The sequence below is a fragment of the Cynoglossus semilaevis genome, chromosome 6 (genome assembly GCF_000523025.1).
Source record: "Cynoglossus semilaevis isolate Cse_v1.0 chromosome 6, Cse_v1.0, whole genome shotgun sequence".
In the NCBI taxonomy this organism is placed as follows: Eukaryota; Metazoa; Chordata; class Actinopteri; order Pleuronectiformes; family Cynoglossidae; genus Cynoglossus; species Cynoglossus semilaevis.
Window position 1 is genome coordinate 11,361,133 of NC_024312.1, and position 17,249 is coordinate 11,378,381.

The 17,249-nt window shown below is 40.1% G+C and overlaps 2 protein-coding genes across 3 annotated transcripts in view; both read left to right on the top strand.

The window, feature by feature from the left end:
* LOC103380142 (genetic suppressor element 1-like) overlaps positions 1-11,857 on the top strand; it is a 21,780-nt gene extending 9,923 nt beyond the window's left edge. Inside the window, exons 4-16 of one of the 2 annotated variants that reach the window (XM_008311964.3) lie at positions 1,130-1,296; positions 1,883-2,092; positions 2,786-2,941; positions 3,231-3,514; positions 4,345-4,666; positions 4,991-5,565; positions 5,663-5,775; positions 5,871-6,150; positions 6,797-6,910; positions 6,989-7,291; positions 7,850-8,155; positions 9,033-9,136; positions 9,245-11,857. In XM_008311964.3, the coding sequence (XP_008310186.1) occupies positions 1,130-1,296; positions 1,883-2,092; positions 2,786-2,941; positions 3,231-3,514; positions 4,345-4,666; positions 4,991-5,565; positions 5,663-5,775; positions 5,871-6,150; positions 6,797-6,910; positions 6,989-7,291; positions 7,850-8,155; positions 9,033-9,136; positions 9,245-9,367 (3,057 nt within the window). In that variant the 3' untranslated portion in view covers positions 9,368-11,857. The remainder of the gene's footprint in view (positions 1-1,129; positions 1,297-1,882; positions 2,093-2,785; positions 2,942-3,230; positions 3,515-4,344; positions 4,667-4,990; positions 5,566-5,662; positions 5,776-5,870; positions 6,151-6,796; positions 6,911-6,988; positions 7,292-7,849; positions 8,156-9,032; positions 9,137-9,244) is intronic. The other variant, XM_008311965.3, reaches the window with a different exon arrangement.
* An 821-nt stretch (positions 11,858-12,678) lies between these two features.
* On the top strand, positions 12,679-17,249 carry psmd7 (proteasome 26S subunit, non-ATPase 7). The gene is made up of 8 exons (XM_008311963.3): positions 12,679-12,839; positions 13,207-13,298; positions 13,729-13,821; positions 14,543-14,640; positions 15,330-15,410; positions 15,615-15,706; positions 15,966-16,164; positions 16,672-17,249. The coding sequence occupies exons 1-8, from the start codon at positions 12,766-12,768 to the stop codon at positions 16,933-16,935; spliced, it is 993 nt and encodes a 330-aa protein (XP_008310185.1). The 5' UTR covers positions 12,679-12,765; the 3' UTR covers positions 16,936-17,249.

Sequence of the window (17,249 nt, forward strand, 5' to 3'; positions counted from 1 at the left end):
CCTGCTGAGTGTGTGTGAGCGCATGTGTGGGTACTTGACCCATTGCCACAAAAGGCCTAGAATGTGAAAGGGAGCTACGGCTATGTGAGTGTGTGTGTGTGTGTGTTTGTGGATGTGTCTTCTTTAGGGTGTGTGACTTTAAGTCGAGGCGAGGATCTGGGCCCCTCGCACAATCCAGAGGTCTGGCCTCACAGTACTCACTTCCCCTGGATCAGAGCTGCCTTTCTCCCCATCACAAAGAGAACTCTGTAGCTCTGTCTGCCTGCTGCTCCCATTCAAGAGAGAAAAACAGGAGAGTGGAGGAAGTAGGAAAGTACAGAATAGGATGTTAATGAAATAAATGATGTTTAAGTAAGAATGACAAGAAAAGGGGCTTCAGTTTGTGTGAGTTCCGAGTTTGTGTAATTTTGAGTGCAGACAGCAAAATCAGTGATATACATAAATAATATGACTGTATGTGATTATGATTATAGACTAAGGACGGCAGGAAAAATATTTTTGTGTGCACAGAAGGCAGCAGGTTTTGTCTACCCTCACATTTACTAAAATCTGGCTGTATTTAGGCTTTTTAGGCATCACGCCAGACGTGGGCAAATTTTTTGACTTGTAGGCCACAATGGGTCAGAAAATTGCTACTACGTCGGTAGTAGATAAATGGAGCGTTTGTATTAATTAAGACAAATTACATGTGACATAATGGTTAAAATGCAAAAATGCTTTTAGCCCCTGGTTAGCCCATCTATTGGGGTAATGCGGACATTGCAGGGAAAAGGCAGAAGTATAATGATTATAGAGATTACTGACATAAATTGGACAATTTCAGCTCCCCTGCCACCTTAAAGAGGTGCCACCTTAAAGCTTACATAAGGTTTAGTTTTCCTTAACTGCCTATATTAATATCATTCATCTTAACATATAATTAAAATCTACAGCAAAATGAATGGACCGGGTCAACTTTGTAAATTGCCTTTGCGAAAACAATTATTTAACTTGTTGCTTCATAGTTGCATTTTTTGGTCATGTGTGTGTCTTCTGGATTCTTTAAAACCAATAATACAACAGTACTAGTTCTCCGGCAATAGGACAAGGACATACTGAACACATGAATGTATCACTGTCTCCATGCCAGGTTGAACCCAGTGTGCAGGCACTCCACCGGAAGCGAGTCGGTGTGGAGTACTCCCATCCACAACAGGAAACAAGGAATCTAGTTACTTATTCACCTCAACCGCTGACTCAAACATTTCACCTCGCCTCTAGTTCCATCATGCAAGACCCGAGAACACAGAGCCTCAGGTAAGTGCTCCCAAAGTTGAATTGCACCGACACAGAGATAGAGATGGAGCGTAAGAGATATCTCCAATAATACTTAGCCAACAAATCTAGTTTACAGACATCTACACCTCTCTATCTCTAAGTTCACGGAAGAAAGGAAATGTTTCTTTACGATTCTCAGATTGAAAGGTTATATTTTAGCAAATTATCATTTATACAGGCATCACAAAAACAAAACTACAACCAGATTAGGTCTTACAGTTTTAAACTGTTATACTGTATGTGCTGTAGATACACTGTATCTTGTAGTGGCCTTTAATTAGCCATTGGTTTGGATGTAAGAGAAAGAATGATCGTTTGTCTCTGTATGTGTCCTTTGTGACAAGCTGGCAACCTGTCCGAGGTGTCCTCTGCATCTCGTGCAATGCCAGCTACGCTTGTCTCCTCTCTCTCTCTCTGACCCCAACAGGATAAACTATCAAAATAACTGAATAAATAAACCCTGAATCCTCCCGATGCAGAACTCTTCTGACGTCGCATTAGATATTTTTAGCTCGTGTGCATATAATTAGAGCCAATGTGACATGTAACACTTTGCCCGTTTCAGCAGTTTGCCAGGGCAGATGCACCCCATGGTTTCCTCGGGGGCTGTCCCAGAGGAATACCTGAGAACGCTGCGGCCGTTCGCCACATCAGATGACCTTCGATTGACCTCTTTACCACTGAGTCTTGACCCTGCTGCTGCCACTGCTTATGCCGCTGCTGCTTCAGCTTACTACCATCCAGCCTACCTGCACCACCCTATGTCCTTACCAAGGTAGCTACGACACCATCAGATCTTCTGCTGTGTAACTTGCTGTGTAATTTTATTTGTATGTCAATTAAACAACTTTGATGTATTTTATAAAAAAAACTGATTTTACCTTTTACCTTCAATACATAGGATAGTTGGTAATCAGGTGTAAAGATGCCGTGGTTCAGGACATAATCTTAGATGGGCCCCCTCACGCCCAGATCATTTCTTTAATTCAGTACTTCTCAAATAGTGGGGCGGGCCCCCCTGAAGGGGCGCGTGAGGTGCCGAGGAGGTGTGAGGGGCTACCTAAGGAATATGGTACACGTGGACATAAGTGTACCACTGCTGTAATGCATGAATGATAACAAGTCTTCAGTCACTAGGTGGCAGCAACTCAGATAAAAGATAAAAAATAGATGAAATATGCATGTTATTAGGTTCTTAATAGTATTTTAATTTGCGGGGTGTGGGTTGGTGGGGCGTGAAAACATTTCTGTCCCCAAGGGGGGCGTGAAAGAAAATAATTAAGAAACACTGCCTTAATTTAACAAGCTCTGTTATGGACTGCTGTCTACCCTGGGCCCAGCACAGCAGAACAATTTGTCCTAGTAGTAGTAGTAGTATAAGTAGTAGTAGTAGAAGTAGTGATAGTAGTAGTGGCAGTAGTAGTACTGGTCACTATCTGATGGGTCTGCCTCTGTGTCTGCCCTATAGGATTGAGGAGTCCCTATGTCTTTCTGCGCTACGGTCACAGTTCTACTCTGGACCTGCAGGGGGCGCCTTCCCTCCTCTTCACCCCTCTGCTCTTCACCTGCATCTCCCTGGAAGCCACTACATAGGGGAACTGAAGCACACAGCACTGGCTGAGAGGTGAGATGAATGAATGAATTATTTTCCTTCCTTTCTTTCCTTTATTCTTCCTTTCTTTCTGTATTTATATTCTACTTCTGTAACAGCATTGGTATATCCTGTGAGTTAGTGTATATGTAATTGATTATTGCTCATTACTGTGTGTATATGTGTGTGCTAAAGCAGTAATGTTTGTGTGTGTGCATGACCAGTGTGCAGTTACTATGCACTTCTTTTTAGGTGATGCGTCTCTCTCATTCTCCTCTTATTTGAGTGTTGTGTACACATGCTTGTCTACTTTTTCCCCTAGGCTACAGATGCAGAATGAGCTCTGCCAGCGGGAGAGAGAGCAGGAGCGTGAACGAGAGTTAAAAAGAAAGCGTGAGGCTGGTCTAGAACAAGAGAGAGAGAGGGCCTGGGAGAGGGAGAGAGAACAGGACAGGGAACTGGACAGACAGAAGGAGCGGCAGAGGGAGAGACAGCAGCAGATGGTCAGAGCGGTGGAGAGCCACTACCTGGCCGAGCTGCAGACTCGAAGAGCACCACCAGAGGACAGGACAAAGCCAGGGGACAGACTGACTGCGAACAGACTGGGTACTTACACACCAATAGGTGCAGGCACATAGGTTTGTGCAGCTGTACTGACTTCTGCTCATTTGTAACGCTGTACAAAACCATGCTTCACAGCTCTAATAATCCTTAATCCTATTCTTCATGTAATCACAATTCCAGTTGTACTGTGATCCGTGTCCTATCGCGGTAGTTGCATTCCAAGACCCACAGTGAAACAGGAAAATATATATATACTCTTTACGAACCCTAGACGGCGTTACCCTTCCCCACACAGTTATATACACAGTAGATTTGTAGAATGGCGACGCAGAGCAAAGTGGACGAGATAGTGGCCAACAGACAAGGGGAGATGCTGAGAGATGTTACGATGCATGAGCCAATCAGAGTGAGGAACAGAAGAGCATGCTCAATTAGCCAATAGCACACTAAGTACGCATTGTATTAGCCAATAGTATACTGTGTACGATCTCATCTAGGTAAACAAAGCTACCAGCGATCCGTAAGGAAATAGACTGTAAAAATAAAACAAATAAAAAATCGGCACGAATATATTATACACATGCAGAACAACTGCATTTAATCAAACCAGTAAACATTAGTATGGACTTTATACCAGGGGTTCTTAAAGTGGGGGCCGCAAGGGGGCTTGGAGATGGGTATATGTGCTTTAGAACAAAAGAACATGGCACACTTCCACAAATGTATTTCCTTTTTTCGTACATAAATAAACTGAATATTTCAGGAATTTACACCTGCTAACACATTCCCATTTATATTCTAAGCTATTGTCTATAAATATGTTTATTCTTACATGACAGCAACCATTTTATTGTTTTTATCATTATCAACAGATAAACCTAAGAATTCAGACCGCCCACCGTTCCCGGCCCCTAAGCATCAGCCGCTGCAGGCAGGCCATCACTCCTCCAGGACTTCGGTGGCACACGTCGTGCCCAGTCTTGTGCCTTCACTCCTGGAGAAGCACAGTGCCTCTGCTGCTGCTGTCCCTGATGGAGTGATCCATGTGGCTGCCTCCATGGCGTCTCAAAGAGTGAAAAGTGAAGAGACCTGGTTACCACAGCAACAAGGGCGAGGGCAGGAGAGGGAGGGTCAACTGGCGGTGAGCTTCAAACCAGCGGGGAATGGGATGGATGCAAAGAGAGACGTCCACAGGTGAGAATGTCCATTATTTAACTGACTACTTCTCTGCTGATGTACTTATTTTAGATCCTATTTTTCTATTTCATCAATTGATGTATGGACTGTAAACCAGGGCAAGGTAGATGAGTTTGCAATACAATACAAACCGCTGCACCTTACTATCAAATGTCTCTATTATTTTCCTTTTAAATGTGCTTTTATATCTGTTCATTTTTATAAAATACATCTTCATGGACCATATGACCAGTTGGATCAGTCTTTAACATTGCAGTGAATCATTAGAAGGGATTTTGGTTTGAGATTGTTGTAAAGTCTCTCTGTATTCTTTCTAAACAGAGCCACCCCAGTTCATCACAGCCAAGGAAACAAAGATGTACCCTCCACCCTCGGTGCACCACCTCCTCTTATCTCCCCCAGAGGTCATTACCATCTTCCTCCCTCTACTACTCTGTGGAACCCAGCTTCGCTCGTTGATACGCCTACAAACTCATGCAGGAAACTTCACCCTCCTAACCCACCATCCAGGCCCCCTCCAGGACTGACAAGAGCTGAGAATCCCTCCTTCAGCTGCTGGGAGAAGCTGGACAACAGGGGCAGAAAGAGAGGAGATGGACTCCCTTCATTGAGGGGATCAGGACCACTGGAATCCTGGACTAGATCTGAGGAGGATGGTGCCGTCAAGAGCCTCAACCACCAACATCACTTGAATAACCTCCATCGCAGATCGCTGTCTGCTAAAAATGACTTAAGAGGAGGACAGCGCCAGGAAGCCTCGTCACCTTCTGTGACGAAGCAGCGGAGTCGTGCTTCGAGTAGCATGATGGTGTATGATGAGGTTTCCCAGCAGTACCGTCGGCTGCTCAGCAAACTGGACTTGGAGGAGAGGAGGAAGAGGGAAGCCAGAGAGGGAGGTGAGAAAGAATTTAGAGGATGAGAACAGAAAACGATAAGTTGTGTTAAAAGTCAGCCCACGATAAGGGAATCCCTGTCTCTGTCTGCCTCTTTCAGGTTATTTCTATGACTTAAACGAGTCATACGATGAAAGTGATGAGGAAGAAGTGAAAGCTCACTTGAAGAGAGTGACAGAACAGCCCCCACTCAAACTGGACGCATCGTCTGAGGTACATGAATACGGTCCACACGTGCTTTTATTATTAGGATTTAGTGTATGTTGTCCTCAGAGTGGTAATGACCATGTCCATTGATCTCTCCTTAGAAAGTGGACTTTTTGCGAGCGTGTGGTCTGACCACACTGGACCACTGCAATGAACTGTTAGCACAGAAGAGAAGGAAGAGAAGGAGGATGATAAGAGAGCGAAGCCCCTCCCCTCCAGCGGTGCGCAGTCAGAGCAAGACCGCTCTACCGTCAACACGAAGCCCTACCTTAAGTACCCCATATTCAGCTGAGCAGATGGACAGCACCCCAAAACTGGAGGAGAAAAAGGACTTCCTGCTTCAGTTTAACCTTTCCCATGTGAGCCCACAGCAGCGCAGAGGTAACGACCTGTTTATTAATCATATATTCTTAGGTGGGTTTTTTGTGATTGTATGTGGAAATGCACTAAATTATCCGATTTAGAAGGATGTGGCGAAAAATATCAAACAAGTTAATTCAGGGGAAATGTGGAGAGCGGGTTGTTGCAGGGATTTCCTATGTCTCAGGCCTAGCAACATAAATGTTCAGATTGGGTGGACGCATTAAGAAGTCTTTTGTTCGTCCTTCATTGGAATAATAATTATTTTAACATAGGGATTTGCTAACTGCAACCAATTATATTATTTCAATGGCATAATATGCTGTATAAAATTAAGATCTAATTTGGGAAAATTCACAGTTTGTCTTTGCAACCTTGCAGCAGGCGTGATTAAGTATATGGTTTCTCTGAGGCTCGAACCCTTCTTTCATTTGTGAGACAAATGTGTAAGGCAGGCGTGAAAACCGCTACACTACCACTGCAACTGAGATAAACACTGTTTAAGGAAAAAGTGTGAGACGACATCTGTGTTAATCCTCGATATTTTAGGTGAAACTGAAAATATTTGAGATTGACAAGCTTTAATTCTGTACTTGGTTTGACTGATCTACACTTAGTCAATATTTGTTATTGTTCTGATGACTGCATTCTGTCGTTATGTCTTCAGACAAACAAAAGGTCGAAGAACTTCTGAGGGCCATTAAAAAAAAGACAGTGACTTTGGACACTCTCAGATACAACCCTTCATCTTCATGTACCATTTCTCCCGTTCCCTCAACTGGTGAGGAAACCACTCGCACATGAATGTTTTAATCTGGAGATGAACAGTCTTCCCTAATGATCTGTGTCTTGTTTTTAGGAGGCTCCTCCTCTTGTCGAACAAACAGACATATGTACCCAGAGTCTCCCAGCCCTTCTCCTCCATACATGAAAAAAACTGAACAGGTGACCAGAGTTCCACCACCACTAGTCTCCAATAATAAGGCTGAAATTATGGAGGTGCTGCCAAATAGGAAGCACCAAAACAGGACTAAGAATGAGGAGCTCAAACTGTTGCAGACTGGAAGTAATCAGCCCTGGGAGAGGTGCACACCTGAAGTCTTTGCTCAGCACTTTCACCAGGCTGTGTTGAAGTCCACACAAAAGAAACAGACCAAGAATGGTAAGACACTCAAAAGCATCTCTCTGTTCCACAAAAAGTTCCCATTACGGTCGTTGATATCTGCCTGCCATCTTGTGGTGAAAACGTAAACTGTCTAGTGACACAGAATTGCTCAATTATTTAGTCTGTAGTTCCTGTTAGAGAAGATATTTATACTGCAACACATTTGTGAGACCGGTGCAGTTATTTACATTCAGGGAGCAGAGAGCGTCATTTTTACTTTTGCAATGGATTCTCACAGGAATGAGACTATAAACATACTGTACAGACAGATAAACAACACTGCCAGATTAACTTTAAAAAACACGGGGTTTCTTTTGTTGTGTTACCTTCTATGGTGCGTTACAGTAACGACAAGAACGTGCAATGTATATAGTTAATTGTGAATAATCGTGGTTATAATTTATCATGATTAATCACAATTAATGTTAGTGTTTTAAAATTTTCATAAATTATTCCTAATTACTATTTAACACATGCAATGCTTTTTTTTAGATTTAGTGGAAAAAAGTATTACTGTCAGTGTACAGCATGTTAAAGATGACTCCTTGTTTTTAGGAATCTTTAATCGTGTTCCTGACACTGGCTTGGAGGAGGAGCTTAAAAACATCTCTCACCTGAAGAAATTCAATCATAACCAGGACCTTCAGCGTACACATGTCAATGGCTATGGCTTGCATTCGTCCGTAGCCAACAGTGACTCTGCAGCATTGAGCAAAAACAATAATGGAGACATGGAGGAATCTGGACAGGATATGGAAGAAGAAGAGGATGATGAGGAAGATGAGACACAGGAGGAAGAAGATCAGAGAAGGTGGAAGGGTATTGAGGCTATTTTCGAGGCCTATCACGAGCATGTAAATGGTAAGTCGTGCAGAGTTAAAATGATTAACTATGTTTTTTTTCAAATATCAAGGATCCCCACACTAGATTATAAGAAACACAAACAACATTTTTTTTTAATTTATATCAGTTACTTTACTGTGTCAGTGATATACTATAAGTGTATTTGTCAGTAGTAGTCTAAAAGGCATATTTGCAAAAGTCCAGCTAATGTATCTATAGCAGTAGTTCCCTACATCTCTTGGCTTGTGACCCCATTTCGACATCACAAATTTCTGGCCCAGAGTGACAAACTATTTTCCCTGATTGCATGTTCATTAAGGCAAGCTTTTACTCTGATCGCAGCTGTCATTCAAGATGTACCACATTAGATTTTGTTTATATGCTGTATTTAATTTGAATTCAAAAGAAAAACATTATACCATTGTTTTTATCAATTACACATATCAGGCAACTCTATTTGAATTCCAGGTGACTCCAAGGTTGAAAAAGACTAGTTTATAGTTTAAGACCAGCTTTCAAGCCAACAAAACAAGCCACACAAGATGGTACAAACTCAAAGGTTTTTTCCTCAGTCTAACTAAACACAGCCAGTGTTGGTTTTCCACTATGTCCATAAAGCAGCTGTGGCCTGTCACCACTTTGAATTTGTGGCTAAATAAATAATAAATAATCAAACCCAGGACTTTGTTCTCCAGGCAGGCGTGCTATCCGCTACACCTTGGAACCACAAGCCTGGCAAAAACACTGCTAAGATATATAAAGGTTTTGCCTTGAGACAATACTGTTTGATACAGTAGCTTGATTATGTGTATATGATGCTCAGGTCATTACAAAAAAAACTCACATCTGGATGGTCACTGATCTATTCTTATCATCACATTTTCTTTCTTTTTAGAGTGGAATATAGAGAGGCAGGTACTTCACAGTCAGTGCAAACAGCTGGAAGCACAAAACTATGATCTGACCAGAACTGCCGAGCAGCTTTCCCTGACCATGGGTGTAAGTATCAACAGTACAGTCACATCTGTCATCTCTCTGGCATCTCTTTCTCGTGACCAACAGACAGTTTTGGTTTCTGTAACCTCTAATTTTCTTTTTTTTTACCAGGACCTGGTCAGTCAGAGGCAGAAAGTGAGAGAGGAGTGGGAGAGGCTGCAGGACCAGCTGGGGCACTTCAGGAGGTGTTTGACACTGCCCAACATTCACTGGGGCAGAGGACAAGTCAGTTGACACACCCTGAAGGCGACCTCTGTAGCAGACCCTCAGGAGGATACGGCGAAGGTGGCATAGGGAGAAGATCCAGAGAAGTGCATGTGCTTTTAGGAGTTGCCAGCCAATCATTTGTCCTATCTGACCGGTTACATATGGAATTGATCAGCTGCCTGGTTTGCCATGATACCAACAATCCATCGAGCCTCTATAGCAGGCATGGGCAGGTGTTTTGACTTGTGGGCCACAATTGTCCTAAAATTGAACAGGGTGGCTGGGTCAGGAGCAGATAGATGGAGCGTTTGTGTGAACTAAGATAGATGACATGTCATACAAATTCATGCATAAAGGCTAAAATGCTAAAATGCTTTTATCGTTATTGCAGGGAAAAGGCAGAAGTATGAAGATGATGAAATCATATAATTTGGAAAGGTTTGGCGGGCCGGGTTAAAAAGCTGAATGGGCCTCATCTGGCCCCACCATGCCTGCTCTATAGTGTGATACCCTCTTAGTTAGCTTCGAGGACTTCTCTAACCATTTATATATGTGTCACATCAATTTATATACAATCTGATTTAATTACGTGGCACAGACTTCGAGCTTCTATGGACAGCGGGTATGCAGTGTTCACTTACTGAGTCAAAGCTTAGAGAAGGTACAATGAGTCAAGACATCGTGGAACACCTCAGGCCTTATACTTGATAGAATGTACTTGAATTTGACATTTAAGGGAATACTTGACCTTCTTTTTGTGATGCAATGTAGTACTGTTTACTGAGTACCGTGCCGTACTGTGTGGCCATTTTGTAGAACTGAACTTTAAATTACCTACAGGAATTGCCCTTGGCACATGACAGCAGTGATTCATTTTTATGGAGTGGGTTATGTGTTGATGTCTGAAAGTCATTTTTTCTGAGCTTTAAGGTGAAAATGTAGGTAGGAATCAGGAAACTTGCAGGTTCAATGGAGGTTAAATGGGTGGCATAGGAAACTTTGATAGACATTTGTGTTGATGCAGGTTGCCTTAGGGCAATATGGAGACAATCTCTGGAGTTCACTGCATGTCTGATAGCAACTTGAAAGATAAAGCCTTTATGATGGAGGTTATTTAATTTTTATATTGCTATTTTTTTTTCTTGTGATGAACACAATTGTTTGTATGTTTATTCATTTCTTGTGGGAAGCCATATGTTTGACTACTGCTGGTCAGAATAACAATGTTGTTGTTAGAGGCCCCTCTCCAATGACAGAAGGACTGTACTCCCTGTAGTGTTGGAATATCCTTTTTTTTTTGTGTGGATAAAACCTCATCACATGGCTTTTTGTTACGAAAAAGCAAAAAACCAACACCAGAAATATCCGTCTTCTTTGACAGGCGAAATACAAGGATTTTTCTGTAGTCTGAAGTGGAGGGTTTTAGATGATGAGGTAATTGGTTTTTAGACCAATTGCCTACTTTAAAACCTCTATGGATTAAAGGACCTGATTAACTGAGAACCTTCACAGACCTGCTCCTCCACCAATGAGATTCATGCTAATGCTGTTTTATTTTGGAGCTGCTCTCACCTGTCAACTGTCACCTCTCCCCACAGCGCCTGTTAAGTTTTCTGTCTCCCACTTTCCATTCACGTCTGTCCTCTACACAGCTGCTGTTTCCTTTTTCAGAAGACATTGTAGTAGTTGCTGTACTTTCTCTGCCACAGCCTGAATTGTTAACTGTCAACTCAGGTAGCTTCCTCCTGACCCTTGTGCATGACCTACTCAGTCAGCGTTAGGTCTACAAACAACTCTAATGTTGTCCATAATTGTTTCACTCTGTCATGTATTATTTGTGGTGTATAATTAGTGAGTTATTTATTAACATAAATATTGCTGTACATTCTATTGGAGATTCACATTAAAGTATTGTTTTTGTATGCATCTTTTTTTTTTTTTTGCATGGGGGTTTCAATCTAGCGGTGTTACTAGCCGGTGCAGACCTTTCAAGAAGGTAGCAGATATAGGTAAGACATGTGACCAAGGCAATCATCTTGGCTTCTATCAAGTGTGAGTCATAGACAGATTTGGTGAAGAGAATCTGGTAATTTTTCAAAATAAAACATTGTTCAGAATCAGATCATAAATAAAACGGAAATGTAAGTTATGCATTCTTTCTGTGCGGACCGATACTAATTGACCTACGGACCGGTGCTGGTCAGCGGCCCAGGGGTTGGGGACCACTGACTTAAATAGACTTTAAGTTCATACAAACCTATTCACGTTTGTCCTACTGACCAGTAATTTTATACTGTATGTTCATGTGTGACTTACATGTTTGAAGACTTCATTAAATTATTTACAGTAGTGAAGGGACAGGAAATTTGACTTGTCGCCAAAAACTGTCACATCAGTATAAAAGAGGACAAGGGTCTCTTCAGTCTGATAAGATGAGGTGAGACTTTGCCATCTAAATAAAAAGAAATCGTGTCCTTCCATATGAAGCCATCGGCCATCTTTACAAAGAAGGTGACTACCCCCTGCTGGTGGATAAGTAGATTTCCAAACCCAAATCTCATTGACTCGTACGTACTATACATGAGTTTTTTTTCACGTAGATATTGGAAATATTTTTTTTTTTATTTACCGTAAAATATCGCGATATAGCGAACTACAAAAAAATCTGCCAAACAGAAATATAGACAGTACTGTTCAAACATTATAGGCTGGTGTAAAAGTAACAATTTTTCACAAATAGGGTTTATAGTTTACTTCCATTAAAAATATCAAGCAAATGAGAATAAATGAATGAATATTAAAAAAAAAGGAACAGGACACATAGGTTGTTTCAAACAGTTCAAAGCATCACATATCATGTGAAAGGGAAGTAGAGTGATCCTGGGCGCCTTTGCCCCCACTCTACCTCTTTCACGTTGATGCATAAAGGTGCATATAGAAAATCTGTGGGTTTTTCTATAGTTGTATTATCTGCAATCTGATACCTAACGATAAAACACATACACATTTACAAGGAAAATAATTACCAACAGAAAACCAGTTATAGAGAGACCTTACTGATGTGCAAGTACGTTATTACCAAGATCCTGTCCTCCGCTGGTAAAATGTAACTTCAAGTGAGCAAACCATATTTTGGCAATGTCATAAATTTGATTAACATCTTAGCTACATTTCAATGAATTGCCTTGCCTTGTATATTTTGACAATTATTATCTAGTAACAATTATTGGTATCCACTATTGTTTTTGTCACATTCGTCCATAAACACAAATAAAAACTATATAATAATTAATTTTTATTTTTTTGAAACTACGTTTTTAGAAGCGGTTGACCGGACAAAAGCAAGACGGAAGTGACATCAGACGGAACGCAGAGTCGCGGTTGCCACACTAGTGTGTTGTCTCCCGTTTATTTTTATTGCAGAAATGCCGGAGTTAGCGGTGGAAAACGTGGTCGTTCATCCCCTGGTGTTACTCAGCGTCGTTGACCACTTTAACAGGTCAGTGTTTGAAATTATTGTGATTATATTTGATCTGCGTTTGCAGCTAAATAGAATCAAAGACCAACTGCGCTAAGCTAGGCTAAATGTTAGCCCTGCTGAGTCAGAGCCACCTTGAAAGTGGATAATGTAGCCAAGTGAAATCAATTAAGTCCGTTACCCTACCAGCCATAGCTAAGAAATTGTGTTACAATATGATTTGTAAGTATTGATATATTCTTTTGACAAAACTGTCATCCATTCATTTGTCATAGGCCGGTAACTGATAGGGCTAACCATTAGCTTCCCATAGCACCATGACTCTTTACTTTGTGATAACCTCTCAAATCATGGTGCTGTGTTTTGTCTCCATTGTCATTTTTTTCAGGATAGGAAAAGTCGGTAATCAAAAACGAGTGGTCGGTGTTTTGTTGGGATCGTGGCATAAGAAAGTTCTCGATGTTTCGAACAGTTTCGCAGGTGAGTATCGTTTTTGGGACCAAAAGACCAACTGCATCTGAAGAAAATATACATTCAATATTAAATACATACTGTATATGTTAATAGCTCGTTATAGAAAGTTATAAATTGGGTTATCGTTAGTAATGCAAAGATACCACTAATTATTGCCATAGTATGGAATTTACTTAAGCTTACAGAATGGGTGAATCATTTATTACTCAGGTCACTATAAAAGTCTACTTTCAGAGACTTCAATGATAAATATTTATTTTGTCAGATGCAGTTCTTTTTTTGTCAGATGCAGTTCTCTTTTTGCTGCAGAGTGACAACAGACAAAAACCCTATATGCTTGTGTGAGACAATGTGTTTTGGAATGACAATACAATTTTTCCCATCTGTAAACACTTCTCTGAAAAATGATGTTAAAGCCACTGTTTTTCCTTTGCAGTGCCATTTGATGAGGATGACAGAGATGATTCAGTGTGGTTCCTGGACCATGACTACTTGGAGAACATGTATGGCATGTTCAAAAAAGTAAATGGTGAGTTACTGCCTACGCTTAACTCATTCAACATTTGCAATGACTCCAATAATTAAGCAATATCCCTTATTATAACAGCAAATATCTCAAAATTCACCAATATGAGTTTTCGGTGGTGTTGGAGGAAGATGAAACAATTGCAATTGCCAATGAACATTATGCACAGGTTTCGGGACAAGGCAAAAAATATTTCACAAGTTATCTGAAATTTCATCATCAATAATGGAGTATGGAGGCAAAGGCACAAATGCTACGACTGCTTTTGAACCACATCAAAAGACAATCTCATCATGACCAAACACATTACAACTAGTGCCGTTTTTAAAAATAAAGAAACTGTTAAACATAATTCTACATATATGGCACCTAGTCTTTTTCTCTTATTTAGATTTTGCACTTTATTACCTGTAACCATTGGTTATATTTGAGTCAACAAATGAAGATAAGAGAATTGTTTAAATTTTGACAAAAACTGTTCTAGTCCTTTTTTCTTTTTGATGGACAGGAACTAAATCATTCACTGTTTTTTTTAACAACATTTTAACCTTTGTCTCAACATGATGAGATTATGTGCAAAAAGTTAATATGTATTGATGTTAATTAAGTGGAGCAGGTCACTGATCATATTAAAAAAAAGTGCATTTTGGTTTTGTTTTTTTTACACTGTTGTGAACGTTATTAAAATATAATGCTTGTAAATTACCCTGTTGTGCTTTTCCAGCCAGGGAAAGGATAGTAGGATGGTACCACACAGGACCCAAGCTACACAAGAATGACATTGCCATCAATGAGCTCATCAAGCAGTACTGTACCAATTCAGTATGACTTCTTTCTATTTCTCTCGAAAATACAAATATTAAGAGATGTACCGATCAAACAACCAGTGATTGGAGTTGCTGTCAAATTTTGAGCAGGATCAGCCCTGACCAATGACAGGCTGGCTGACAAACAATTTTCTGGTTTTGCAGCGGATCATTTTGCAAATGCGTTCCGTGTCGGACAACGGGAGAGGACGCTTACAGTCACTCTCAGCTCAAGCTAATATCTCAATATGCTAGCATGAAGCTTTGGGTTCGCACTCTGTAATACACTATGTTACACTTAGGTTAACTGTACAGACAGCGGTATGGGAGGGGCAACAACAGTTGAAGAAAACCATCATCCAGGCAACAGGCCAACAATGAATTTTTTTTTTGTTACTGTAGTTTCAAGCTACTGCATGCTACATTTCATGCTGCTGCTGCAGGCTAACTTTAAAACAGCAATTAGTTTTACCACCGACGTAGTAGTATGGCCTACTGAGTTTAATCTTTTAGTTGACAGATGCAGATTACAGACCTGTTGTACAAGCTTTTATATGGCAGTTTGGTGAACAGGAAACCATTTTATTTAGTACCTAAAACCACTGTCATTTATAACACTTTTTTACTGTTTTTACTTTTTACTGTTCATTAACTTACTTTGATGTTATGTAACACATTTCTATATTTTTTTGTTCAACCTTCCAGGTCTTAGTAATTATAGATGTGAAGCCTAAAGATCTCGGTCTACCCACAGAGGCTTACATTTCTGTGGAGGAAATACATGATGTAAGTCAACGACGGATAGAAGTGCTGCTTTAAACATTTTGTTTTAATTATTCATTTGTAATTGATATGACTTCTCAACTATATCTTAATCTATGATACAAATTGTTTTTAGTTGGTCATTTTAACATATTAACAATAATAAGATCTTCTAGTATTGCTCAAATGTAACAATAATATAATTATATAATTTTTCTTCATTTTTAGGATGGCACTCCAACGTCCAAGACATTTGAACATGTCACCAGCGAGATAGGAGCTGAAGAAGCTGAGGAAGTGGGTGTGGAACACCTGCTAAGGTACTTGGTGACTTTGAACCCCTGCATTGATAACCACTATTTTAGTTTTATAAATAAGTGCTACAGGTCCAAAAATAAAAAATGGTTTTGTGAATAGATTATAAGATCATTTGTGTTATTTAATATTTGTTCCTCTGAGAAATCTTTAGTTAACTTAACATTATTATTATTATTATTATTTTCAATAAGAATGTCCTCTCCAGCTTTAAGTGATTTTTGAACATAATTATCAGTTTAACTTGCGCTGCACTTTTTCCAGGGATATCAAAGATACAACAGTTGGTACGTTGTCTCAGCGCATCACAAACCAGGTTCACGGCCTTAAAGGACTCAACTCAAAGCTGCTGGATATTCGCTCGTACCTCGAACGAGTAGCAGCAGGGAAACTTCCAATCAACCACCAGATCATTTACCAGCTGCAGGACGTCTTCAACCTCTTGCCAGATGTAAATTTGCTGGTAAGTTTTCCAGGATTTTAAGCTGTGTGATAAAAGCTAGTTTTTCTGTTCTTGTTTTGTTTGTGTTTTAGTCATATCTGCAAATGAGAACGGGTTCTCAAATATTTACACCTATATTAGTGGGACTTGACATTTGTGGTACAGAAAATAATGAATTAATAAATTAATATTTACCTGGCAGTAAATCCAAGTGTTAAGTACATATTGAACTAGGAAGGAATTCGCATTTTATCCTCTAGAGGGCAAACTAATGCAGATTTAAAGAATTTTTAAAAATTCGACTAAACTTGTTTTTGCACATTCACCCTAATTGTGTTATACTAGAAAACATAGTTAATACAGATTATTGCACAAATTTCTCCTTGTCAAGAATGTATATATTTATCAAATTAAATTATTTTATATGCATAACAATGAAACGGAATAAACTGTAGAAAATTGTTTGATAACTTAATCCAATTTTTATAAAATAGAATATATAAAATGCTGACATCTTTACCTTTGCAGGAGTTTACAAAAGCCTTTTACCTGAAGACCAATGACCAGATGTTAGTGGTCTACCTGGCCTCCCTCATTCGCTCTGTGGTTGCCCTGCACAATCTGATCAACAACAAGATCTCAAACCGAGACGCGGAGAAAAAAGAGGGGCAAGAAAAAGAGGACGGCAAGAAAGAGAAAAAGGACGACAAAGAGAAAAAGGATGAGAAGGACAAAGACAAAGAGAAGGAGTCAGGAGATAGTGCCAAGAAAGACGAGAAGAAGAAGAAATAAGTCTCTCCCCTGAGGTCGTCTCCATTCATGCTATTTCGTCAGGCCGGTGTTCTACTTTGTGCCATCGACCACGGTTGTCAATCTAGGTCTCCGGCTAAAAGTAGTCCCTCCGATGATTAATGGTCATTGGAGATTTGGCCACAGGTGGCACTGAAAAAGACTGTTAATATCAAACAGATGTTGATGCTTCTCTCTTTGGCTTTTTCAATTATGAAAACATGTTCATTTTGTTTTTGTAGTTTTGCTGGCATTTCTTTTCTGTAAGATGGAGATACGTTTGTTTCTATATTATTCATTAAATTGATACAATATTA

What these genes read in the sequence shown, in the direction of transcription:
- psmd7 (XM_008311963.3), top strand. Translation starts at nt 12,766, where the DNA reads ATGCCGGAGTTAGCGGTGGAAAACGTGGTCGTTCATCCCCTGGTGTTA. An exon ending in CATGTTCAAAAAAGTAAATG is followed by an intron (nt 13,822 to 14,542) that starts GTGAGTTACTGC and finishes GTGCTTTTCCAG; the next exon opens with CCAGGGAAAGGATAGTAGGA. An exon ending in CTGTGGAGGAAATACATGAT is followed by an intron (nt 15,411 to 15,614) that starts GTAAGTCAACGA and finishes CTTCATTTTTAG; the next exon opens with GATGGCACTCCAACGTCCAA.